A 12874-nucleotide genomic window follows, 5' to 3' on the forward strand; every position below is an offset into this window, starting at 1 on the left:
ATATCCAGAGGTTTGTAGTTTATGATGCCTAATTCCATAGTTAACTTTTGAAATGTATATATATGTAAGACTACACAATACACTAAAGTTGTGCACTGTGTAGTACAGGTATTCTGCTTTACTTGAATACCAACATATTTTAACTATGAGTAATTTATTTTTTATTATGCATCATCATAATGTTTATGAGATGTTGATAAGAAAACATACTTGAAAAGATATACTTGAATAAAAATAAAAGTTCCAAAGGTCCATGCAATTTGTTTTCATTTGCACTTTGAGGAAAACAAGAGGGTAACCACATTACATCTTATCCCTTTCTATTTATTAAATATATAGGTGTTTCTTTTCTAATAAAAGATGTCAATTTAATGAAAATTATTGCCTAAGAAAAAGACTACGATATTGATTAGCATTAGACATTATTAAAGTATAGTATAAAAATTAAAAATTAAGGATATTAAGTCAAAATTAAATACAGAACTACTTACTTCCAAAGCAGTGAAAGGGGAAACAGAAAAAATTAGAAACATAAACTAAATATATCAATAACTTAAGAACATATTTAAACTCAACTATTAAAACTAAAATTTAGCCATAAGCTTTTATTTATGAGTGACATACAAAATAGAATGCCAGAAACTTTAAAGCAAAGGGATGAGAGTAACCTATAAAGCAAATACCAAACAAAAATTAAAAAAAAACCTATAAAACACAAGAAATCATAAAGTTAAAAAGGCATGGAATACACTAGAAGTATGGATGAAACTGACAAAAGATTAGTATCTCTAACATGGAAAGAAACCTTACAATCAATTACACGTATGTGCGCTCACACATGAACCAAAAAAGAAATCAGTAACCACATAGAAAAACAGGCAAAAGATGTGAACATGGAATTCATAGAGTAGGAAACCTATGTAGCTGATAAACACGGGGGCTGCTTAAACACACTAGACATCTAGGAAATACAAATAAAAACATCATGAATACCATCTGATGCTCACTGGCCTGACAAAATTACAAAATTAATGCCAAGTACCAGACAGAAATAGACTAATACCAAGTGTTGGAGTGAACTTGGTAGAAATTAAAATTTTATACATTACTGATGGGACCATACATTGTTAAAACCATGGGAAGAACAATTTGGTATTTCTTCCCATAAAGCAAAACTTATATATACCTTATAATCCAGTAATTCTAATTCCAGGTAAACACTTTAGGAGTAACTTTCAAACATTTTTGTTAAGGACTCACAGTAAGAAATTCATTTAATATCATATCTTAGTAATACACACATACACATACAATTGAAATGAAAGTTTAGGGAACGACACTGACCCTTACTGTGTAAACTGTTCTCTGTTATCCATTCCCTCTCATTCCATTTGTTACTACAACCACATCATATAATTAAAAAAAAAAAAACTGTTTATGACCCACTGAACTCATTTTATGACAAGGGAAATACACAAGAAAACATATAATGTGACTTCAGTATGGTCTGCAAATGAAACAAAAATAACACATATCCATTAATAGGAAAATAGGCTAATAAATTCTGATATTTCATAACATACTCCATAGATGTTCAATAATCTAAATCTACATGCGTCAATAGGGGTAAATCTTGAAAATTATAATGAATCAAAAAAAGCAAGCTGCAAAAGGCTTGGCATAGTACGAAACAGTTTATATAAATTTAAAAAACGAAAAACACGCCATACTGCTTAAGAGTTCACACATATAATGAAGGCATAAAAACACTGATGAGAAGGATTTAATTCAAGTTTGGAAAAGTAGCTACCTCTGAGAAAAAAGAGTTAGAGAAGGGATTGATATGGGGTTATACTACTTCTCTGTAACATTTAATTTCTTAAAAATAAAAGTTTGGAGGCCAAGGCAAGCGGATTGCTTTAACTCCAGAGTTCAAGACCAGCCTGGGCAACATGGCAAAACCCCATCCCTACAAAAATTAGCCAGGTGTGGTGGTGTGCACCTGTAGACCCAGCTAGTTGGGAGGCTGAGGTAGGAGGATTGCTTGAGCCCAGGATGTCAAGGTTACAATGAGCTGAAATCATGCCACTGCAGCCTGGGTGTCAGAATTACACTGTCTCAAAAAAAAAAAAAAGAGTCTGAAACAATGTTAAAACGTTAAGACTTGTTAAATCTAAATGGTAGACACATAATTGTTGTGATGTTACTTTTTATATTTTTCTATAAGTTAAAATTATTTCATAACCCAAAAATAAAAAGAAGAATCAATTAAAAGATATACTGGCTTTTGATGATGAAACTCAAGTAATAAAAAATGTAAAAATGTCTTAAAATCTGGAGTGTGAACAGCATTTGCCTTAGTTTTGAAGCAACTAGTAAAAAGTCGACAGCCTTGGTTGGGCACAGTGGCTCACGCCTGTAATCCCAGCACTTTGGGAGGCCGAGGCGGGCAGATCACCTAAGGTCAGGAGGTCAAGACCAGCCTGGCCAACATGGTGAAACCCCGTTTCTAATAACAATACAAAACAATCAGCTGGGTGTCAGTGGTACGTGCCTGTAGTACCAGCTACTCGGGAGGTTGAGACAGGAGAATCACTTGAACCTGGGAGGCAGAGGTTGCAGTGAGCCGAGATCATGCCACTGCACTCCCACCTGGGCAATAGAGCAAGACTTCATCTCAAAAAAAAAAAAAAAAAAAAAAATGGGGGCCTTAAGGTAATTTTTTTGAGACTTCTAGTAAAAGAAGAAGTAGTATTTCAGAGTTTAAAATGAATATGAATATTTCCTTTCCTGGTTTAGACTCGTCATGGTGCCCAGTACTGGCAAGGCAAAACAGAGAGAAAGGGGAAAGAACAAAAGCAAGTGAACAAGGATGAGCATGCAAAAAGAGAAAGCTCAGTGACTTATTATACAAGAAAAACAGAATTTTATGAGTTTTAATTTTTTAATTAATTGGCTTAATTAAAAATCATTTTATTTTCAAAAAAGACGGACTCTCAGATCATGAGTCTAATGAGAGGGGGAATTAGACACTGAGTATATCAGAGTAAAAACAGCTATAACACAGAGATTTAAGTCAGCGGCATACAGTTTCGCTTTATGGCTAAAATTTTATGATATGTTGGAAGAACACAGGGCAATGCGTAACAGTGACTTTACCACACAATTAGGGAGGTATCATGCTTACAGTATAATATTTTTCAACCAGTATATAATTTTTCAATCAGGATTTACACATTATGACAATGACTACTAATTGCTACAAATGTAGAAGTCGGAAAGAAAGAGGAATAGGATGATAAAACATATACTATAATCCAAGGTTTCTCAAATCAGAATGTGTCCAGGGTGATTGTTTCATCAAGCAGTAGAGGAGATTTTATCCCTACCCCCTCCTTCTAAACGTAGAAATCTGTTTATAGCTCCTAATGAATTCTTTTATATTCCAATTTTCAGTGGCAGCAAATTTGTAATTTAGTGGCTCAGAAATTCTGAAATTGAATCACTTAATTTTTACTAGGTTTGCAGCTCTGAATTTTTCTCTGTAACTGGTATCTAAATCCTTACTGTTGAAGAAAACAAGTAAGTACCAGTCTCTGGCTGAGGAATCAAAAGATGGCAGCCTTATGCCTCACACACTGTGTATACTCTCACTATATATGCTTATCAAAAGAACAGCTATATGCCAGAAAAACCTAGTACATATAAGTTGATACACTGTAAGTTTCTGTTGAACATATAGTAACCAATGAAATAAACTAATAAAAATTACTCTTAAACAGTTTTTAATTCCAAAAGTTTTCTCAGTTGAACCATCTGATCTTTGACAAACCTGACACAAACAAGCAATGGGGAAAGGATTCCCTATTTAATAAATGTTGGGAAAACTGGCTAGCCATATGCAGAAAACTGAAACTGGACCCCTTCCTTACACCTTATACAAAAATCAACTCAAGATGGATTAAAGACTTAAATGTAAGACCTAAAACCATAAAAATCCTAGAGGAAAACCTGGCCAATACCATTCAGGACATAGGCATGGGCAAAGACTTCATGTCTAAAACACCAAAAGCAATGGCAATAAAAGCCAAAATTGACAAATGGGACCTAATTAAACTAAAAAGCTTCTGCACGGCAAAAGAAACTATCATCAGAGTAAACAGGCAACCTACAGAATGGGAGGAAATTTTTGCAATCCATCTGACAAAGGGCTAATATTTAGACTCTACAAAGAACTTAAATTTAAAAGAAAAAAACAACCCCATCAAAAAGTGGGCAAAGGATATGAACAGACACTTCTTAAAAGGAGACATTTACACAGCCAACAAACACATTAAAAAAAGCTCATCATCACTGGTCATTAGAGAAATGCAAATCAAAACCACAATGAGATACCATCTCACGCCAGTTAGTATGGTGATCATTAAAAAGTCAGGAAACAACAAATGCTGGAGAAAATGTGGAGAAACAGGAATGCTTTTACACTGTTGGTGGGAGTGTAAATTAGTTCAATCTTTGTGGAAGACAGTGTGGCAATTCCTCAAGGATCTAGAACTAGAAATACCATTTGATCCAGCAATCCCATTACTGGGTATATACCCAAAGGATTATAAATCATTCTACTATAAAGACATATGCGCACGTACATTTATTGCAACACTATTCACAATAGCAAAGACTTGGAACTAAACCAAATGTCCATCAGTGATAGACTGGATTAAGAAAATGTGGCACATATACACCATGGAATACTATGCAGCCAAAAAAAGGATGAGTTCATGTCCTTGCCAGGCATATGGATAAAGCCAGAAACCATCATTCTCAGCAAACTAACACAAGAACAGAAAACCAAACACCACATGTTCTCACTCATAAGTGGGAGTTGAACATTAAGAACACATCGAGACAGGGTGGGGAACATCACACACCAGGGCCTGTCAGGGGGTAGGAGGCTAGGGGAAGCACAGCATTAGGAGAAATGCCTAATGCAGGTGACGGGTTGATGGGTGCAGCAAACCACCATAGCACGTGTATATCTATGTAACAAACCTGCATGTTCTGCACATGACCCTAGAACTTAAAAGTATAATAAACAAAACAAAACAAAACAAAAAAAACATACCCATAGTGATGTATTGTTCCTTGTATAAGAAATGGTGCTGAAAGGTCCAAAAGTTCCAGGTCTTCGTGGCCAGATCTCACAGGAATTACACTATTAAACTTGTTCGAGAGTTTGCAAATTTCACTGAGTGTACCTCCTGTTAAGAGAATAAATAAATCCTTCAAGTAGTGCAAATAAAATGTAGACAAAGTACAGTCCTATTAAATAACATGTGAGGTATAATAAAAGACTAAAGGAATTGACAGAAAAAGAAAATGAATGTATGTGAAAAATATTAATTTGTAAATGTACGATCCTGTACATTGATTAAAAAAATCAATGCACAAAAATGCTGAGACTTGGGTAAAATATAAAGCTTGTGAAATTTTAACCAACTTCTTAAATTTAAACAAATTGCTCTTTATGCCAGGAACACTTTGGTTCAAATAACCAAAAGAGGGAATATAAGTTAAAAGCTAAGTTATGATCAGATTCTCACTAATTTGCTATATACTAATTAATATCTGGGCAAATTTAGAGTTTAAATCTCAATTTTCAGGTCAATATTTCATTTAAATATAGATATGAGTAGTTCATGTAATATGAATTCACATATAAAATTTGTTCATTTTTCCTGGGAAAATTATCACAGTTAATTCTATGACAGAGAAAGCATTCAAATGACCAAGCAAGCATTCAAATGACCAAGCTGGCTGAGAAGTATTGCCCAATGGCATGCCATTATTAGAAGGCAGTGACCTTTTTACTTAGCTTATAATGCTTCCTCTCTCCAGGCAAAATGAATAGGATTTAAAAAATACCTCTGTGTATTTCCTAAAATTTGGGTAGAGTTTGTAATGTCAACATTCAATTATAAAGCAGAAGCACTTCTGGTATAACAGAGTGAGGACATCCAAAGACACACTTGACTATAACAGCAGTAAGAATATTGGCAAAAACTGTAAAACCTTTTTTAGAACTTTGGAAACTACCAGAGGCCTTCAACAATCCAAGGAGTGTTTGCTCCAGAAAAAGGGCTGAATTTTGGCAAGAACAGTGAGCTCTGTGGCATTTTAACTTGCCCTGTTCCCATCCTCCTTCCCCCGAGCTCTTTGTTATTGGAAGACACAGTTCTGCTATATCATATTGCAGTTAGATAGAAACTCTCATTATGCATGCTTAAAAACTCAAAACAATATTCCCTAAGCATGCTACTTAAAAGTTTCACAGCCCAAAAGTCAGTCTATCTTTTGGAGATGGATACCTAGCCCTTCTGAAGAGACTCCTGCCTACTGTTCAAAACTGCAATAGGTGACCATTCACTAACTCTTTTCTCAATTAGTTCCTCCCCAAAAATACTATTTCAAAGAATCTGGTGAGAGCTCATCTAGTCATTCACACTGGCCAGTCACACGAGTTTGGCTCTGGCACATAAGCTGGACAACCTTGGTCAAGTTACTTAACTCTGGTATAACAGTTTCCCCATTTGTAAAACTGAGAATAATGTTACTCTGTAAGATCATTATAAAGATTAAATGAGTTAATATTTGTAAAGCACTTAGAGCTATGAGTGACTATTACTATCAATATTTTAGTGATTTCCTCTTAATATAAAGTCCATGAAAGGAAGTACTTTGTTGTGTTTGCTACATTACCACTAATGCCTAAATCAGTGTCTGGCACACGGTAGGCATTCAATAAACATGTGCTGAACAAATGAATGAGTACAAAGACAGACATTTAAGTGTATATATGTGCACACTACGTTTCTCAAGGTTTGTATCTGGAGACATCCTAACCGAGAGCAATTTATTTGCAATCAGTAGAAATATCTAACATGGACTATGGAGACAGAAAGGCCTAAGCTTGAATTTTTTTCTGACATTTATTAGGTCTTTAACCTTGAGTACTTCACCATTTTCTCTTGGTCTCAGTTTCCTCACCTGTTTACAAAGGGGATACATCTAGCTTACAAAAGAACTGTTATGAGAGTTAAAATACTAAACTAGTAAAGTGCCTGACACAGTCTATTCAGTAAATTATAGGTATAATAATAAATATTATGATAAAACGATTCAGTGACATTAGAGTTCCATACAAATTATGTTTCAGAGGAAGTTAAATATTATGCAGTTTAAAATATAGTGTTAATAATAAATAAATATTATAAACAATTCTATACCCACAAGTTTGACACCTTAGATAAAATGGTTCCATTTCTTAAAAGGCATAATCTATCAAAACTCACGCAGGAGAAATAGATAATCTGAATAGGTCTATGTCTATAGAGAAATTAAATCAATAATAATAATCTTGAAAAAAGTCACCAGGCTCAGATTGTTTCAATAGATAAGTCTACCCAAACACTGAAATGACACCAATTCTTTAATATGTATTCCAGAAAATGGAAGTAGAGGGAATGTTTCCTAACTCTCATGAGGCCAGCAATATTCCAATACATAACCAAATACATTACAAGAATGAAAACCTATAGATCAACTTCTCTTATGAAAACACATACAAAAAAACTCAAAAAGTATTTAAAAATCGAATCAATAAAGAAAATAATTATTCACCATGACCAAATGAGATTTATTTGAGGTATGCAAGGCTGGTTAAACACCTCATAATCAATTAATGTAATTTATCACATTAATAGGGTAAAGAAGAAAAATTGTATGATCATATTAATAGATGCAATAGAAAAAGCATTTGATAAAATCCAACATCATTAATAATAAAAATTCTCAGCAAACTAGGAATATTGGGGAACTTCTTCAACTTGATAAAGAACATCAATAAAATAGCTACAGCTAAAATTACATTTAATGGTGACACTTTCCACCTAAGACTGAGATAAAAGCAAGAACATTTCCTCTCATTGCTCCTATTCAATATTGTACTGGAAGCCCTATCTAATGCAGTAAGAAAAGGAAACAAAAGGTATAGATATTAGGAAGGAAGAGATAAACTGTCTTTGTTTACAGGAAATCACAATAAAAAAATTCCTGAAATAATAAGCAATTATAACAATGGTAGAGGATACAAGGTTAATTTAAAAAAAAAATCAATTGTTTCCCTATATATAAGCAATAATCGGAGTTTGAATTTAACATTAAATAATTAGCACCAAAAAAGAAAATACTTAGATATAAAGCTAACAAAATGTGATCTATATTTTGTTGGATTTACAAGATTTATCTGAGTAAAACTATAAAACCCTAGTTAAAGAGATCTAAGAAGATCTACACAGAGAGATAGTCCATGTTCATCGTCAATTAACATCAAGATGTTAGTTCTCCCTCTCCAGCTTGACTTATAGATTATGGCAATCTTTTTTTTTTTTTTTTTTTGAGATGAAGTTTCGTTCTTATTGCCCAGGCTGGAGTGCAATGGTGTGATCTCGGCTCACCACAACCTCCGCCTCCCAGGTTCAAGCCATTCTACTGCCTCAGCCTCCCAAGTAGTTGGGATTACAGGTATGCACCACCACGCCCGGCTAATTTTGTATTTTTAGTAGAGACAGGGTTTCTCCATGTTGGTCAGGCTGGTCTTGAACTCCCGACCTCAGGTGATCTGCCTGCCTTGGCCTCCCAAAGTGCTAGGATTAACAGAGTGAGCCACCGCATCCAGTTGGCAATCTTAATAAAAATCCCAGCAAGTTATTTTTGGATATTGACAAACTGATTATAAAGTTTATATGGAAATGCAAAAGATTTACAATACCCAACACAATACTCAAGAAAAAGAAAAAAGTTGCAGGACCAACACTACACAATTTCAAGAATTACTATATAGCTTTAGAAATAAGGATGGTGTGATATTAGGAAAATAACAGACAAATAGATTAAAACAGAATAGAGAACAGAGAAACAAATTCACACAAATAAACTGGTTTGACAAAGAAGCAAAGACAATTCAATGGAGAAGGAACAGTCTTTTAACAAATGATACTGGAAAACTGGACATCTGTATGCAAAAAAAAATCTGGACACAGATCTTAGAGCTTTTACAGAAATTAACTGATACTGTTTTGTATGAGACTCTAATGGTGGGTACATGGTATTCTGCATTTGTCAAAGCATAAAGAACTGTAAAGCAGAACGAGTGAACCCTAATGTAAACTATGGTCACAATAAAATAGTATCAACTGCATTAACTTGGCATGAATATCAGTGAATACTGCTCCAGGTCCTTAAAGTCTAAGAATGACTTTGTATTTATATCGTTTTCTTTGGTTCATCTCTAAGTCCAGGTCAGTTTTTGATTTTGTTACTTCCTAACCAGAACAGTGCCATACTGCATGCAGTAAGATCCTAGCCCTTGGTCCAGGTTATAATACTTGGAAACATAAAATAAAAATAGCTCACATTTCTTATATTCCTTTTACATTTCAAAGTGCTTTTACATACATTCTCATTTTTTTTTTTACCTTTTTTTAAAAGCAGTTTTAGGTTCACTGCAAAATTAAGCAAAAGTTACAAAGTTTCCCTATGTCCCCTAGCCTCTTCCCCATTATCAACATCTTGCACCAGAGTGGTAAATTTAGTCAATCAAGAAACCTATTTTAACAAACCATTATCACTCAAAGTCCACAGTTTACATTAGTAACAAACTATTATCACTCAAAGTTCACACTTTACTAACAAACCATTATCACTCAAAGTCCAGTCTATATTAGGGTTTACTCTCAGTGTTGTACATTCTATGTTTTGTTTTTAAGATTTTTTTTTTTAAGGAGCAATTTTAGGTTCACAGCAAAATTAAGAGCAAGGTACAGAGATTTTCCGTATCCTCTTCTACCATTCATACTAGCCTCCTCCAGTATCAACATCCTCCACCAGAGTGGTACATTTGTTAAAAATGAACCTATACTGACACATAATCACCCAAAGTCTATAATTTACATAGAATTCCCTCATTTATTAAAAATAAAGCTAAATATTACTCTAATGCAAATTAAAGAAGGTATTTTTCTTCTATTACAAAAGGTTTCAAGGGAAGGAAAGCCTTAAGAAAAACAATGAAAAGGTTTCAAGGGAAGGAAGGTCTTAAGAAAAACAATGAAAAGGTTATAAGGGAAGAAAAGCCTTAAGAAAAACTCTAAATTTGCCATGAAAAAATCTACAGTACATATTTTAGATAAATATGAGATAAAAATTAGATGAAAATGAAAATGAAAAAACAAACATGATAAATTTCATTTAAAACTTGTCAAGTTATCTTTACTTGTTTCAATGGTCTCTTCTGATTTTGATACAATAGATGACTTTCACCCTATTTCTATGAAACAGTGATATCCAAAGGCCAAGAAAACAGCAATGGTACATAAGCAATCAGCCTCTTTATTATTACTTAACTAGACAATCAGCTTAGCATTGACAAAATAAAATGCAATCCAACAATATAGTTAAATGTTAACACTTGAGTCTGAAGTACAATTTCAAATGTAATTAAGATAAATTTATGTACGTGTGCATATATTATTTGAACCTAGTTAACATATATATTCAATTTTGTAAAATTTAAATACTATTTTTACTTAATATGTACTAGGTTGTCTGTAAAATGTATTAAACAATAATTAAGTAGGAAAAATATGCAAAAGAAGTATTCTAACAAAACAGTGACTTAAATATCTTACCTTCTATCAAAAGTAGACATTCATTTGAAAGTGGGAGAATACCGTTATTTTTCACAAAATGAACTGCTACTTTTCGTCCTTTTTGATTTTTAGTGGTCCAGATTTTTGAATCATATAATGATGTATTTTGTAGCTTGACATCTGGGGTTTTAGTTGCACCATCCTGAAAAATTATGTCCAAATCGCCCTCATGTGGAACTTCTTGCCTAAAATTATTGACAATGAAATGATAGAAATCGATTTTGGTATAAGCGTGAAGATTTCAATTTAACAAGTTATCAAATTAAAAAGTATCATTCTTATATGTAGATGAGTCACTTTTTCTTAAATTATGTAAATTATGGAGATAATTCACTTTGCAGAAGAAATAACTTTTATTCAATAGATAAATATTTGGTATTTTGTGGGTAAGTATATCCAAATCATACTTACTTTAATTACCAGTGATTTCTATGCCTGGTTTTGTGATACAAACTTACTCATAATTATTTCTAGTATCAATTTTTTTCTCCTCTGTAAAGAATGCTAAATTTCTCAGTAGGAGACAAAAAATGCAGTGGCCCTGTCTTCACTCCAGTTAAATATCCACTTACCACACTTAGGGAAAAGGGCACTTCTAAACTAATAATATTTCCAATTCTGTTTAATAATTAATAATTTTAAGAAGTCATATGGTTAAGTATCATGTAGCAGAAATGGCATCATTTGGAATCAAAAGGTGTATGGCTTTATTCTGGTTCTGTTGCCAATTAACTGTGTAACTTTAGATAGTTTCTGTTAATTTCTGAGATAATATCCTTATTTGTTTAAAAAATGATCGCAGAGAGTGGTTTTATTTTACAAAGCTATATGATTTTACAAAATTTAATAAACAAAAATTTGATAATACTTGAACAATTATCTAAAATCCTTATATATACATTTTAATCCCAACCACCATTTCAAGCTCAAATGGGTAAAAACAGTTCCCTCACATTTTATTTAAAGAGATTTTAAAATAAAAAATTTCTTCAAACAAACCCAAATTTTGGATTGGAAAATATATGTATATTAATGAACACAGATACTCACAATTTATAAGCACACAAATACATGGCGATGTACATATATATTTACACATTGTAGCACATTTTAGTGAAAACTCAATTTAGGGCATTCAGATGCATATAACCATCAATTACCTACATTTTCCAAAACATCATTTTAGATATTCGGAGGAAAAGTAGGCAAATTGCAAAAAGATGAGGAGCTTTTAAAAGTGATTTTCAGAATACGTCTTGAGCCGATTATGTAGTAAAAGGATTACGAAACAGTTACATACATTTATTACATATTTATAAAATCACTGATGTTCAGAGTAAAGGCACTGAGAAATTCTTAATATAGAAAATTCAAATTATATTTATTATATTCTAGTTACTAAGCAGGACAGAAGTTTACCAACAAGGCTCTCTTTATCACTTAATTAGATATTTCAAGTAATTACAACTATTTTCAAAAATTTCAGTTAATAAAGGTTTACATTTAAGAAGATACTTCTGTGACAAATCAGTCTGCCCAAATATATTCATCATTTATTATTTCTCATTTGCCTTTATCAGAGTGACTAAGCTGAATCTTAGATCTGAAAATAGCATCCACTTTTATTACTATCAGAATAATTTATTCTCTAAGAATTTAGCATTTTACCTAAAAAATTTACCACTCTTGCAAAATGTAATATATATATTAACCATTTACTTATTCCTAAGACACAAAATTATACATATGTGCACATATACACACAAATAATATGAAAATGTTTGTTTTATTATGGAAAATACTCACAGTAAATGACATTTAGGGCAATGAAGTTTAACAGACTGAAATAGTTTTCTGGGCTTATATGACCTCAATTTTGCTCGGATGCGGTATTGTTGAGGAGCTTTTTGTTTCAAAATGGCACATAGTGGTGTCCTCTCCAAATATTGATGATCTGTAAGTACTGTAAAGAATTTTTATATTAAATCAGAATAACAAGAATCATATTTATGACATGCATCCTCCTGAACCAAATACATACTATAAAATCTAATTAATTTAAGCTCCATTAAGTGTCACTCTATGAAAGCAAGGGTTATGTCTTTATT

General features: G+C 32.7%; 1 protein-coding gene across 38 annotated transcripts in view; it reads right to left on the reverse strand.

Annotated features, from left to right (window-relative positions):
- The window catches only part of POT1 (protection of telomeres 1), a 104354-nt gene that overhangs the window by 6849 nt on the left and 84631 nt on the right, over positions 1 to 12874 (reverse strand). For all 38 annotated transcript variants that reach the window (XM_055283863.2, XM_063642195.1, XM_063642201.1 and 35 more), the window contains 3 exons: positions 12573 to 12729; positions 10746 to 10951; positions 5123 to 5258 (listed from right to left, as the gene is read on the reverse strand). In XM_055283863.2, coding sequence (XP_055139838.1) covers positions 5123 to 5258; positions 10746 to 10951; positions 12573 to 12729 — 499 coding nt within the window. The remainder of the gene's footprint in view (positions 1 to 5122; positions 5259 to 10745; positions 10952 to 12572; positions 12730 to 12874) is intronic.

This window comes from Symphalangus syndactylus, chromosome 6 (genome assembly GCF_028878055.3).
Source record: "Symphalangus syndactylus isolate Jambi chromosome 6, NHGRI_mSymSyn1-v2.1_pri, whole genome shotgun sequence".
Taxonomy (NCBI): domain Eukaryota; kingdom Metazoa; phylum Chordata; class Mammalia; order Primates; family Hylobatidae; genus Symphalangus; species Symphalangus syndactylus.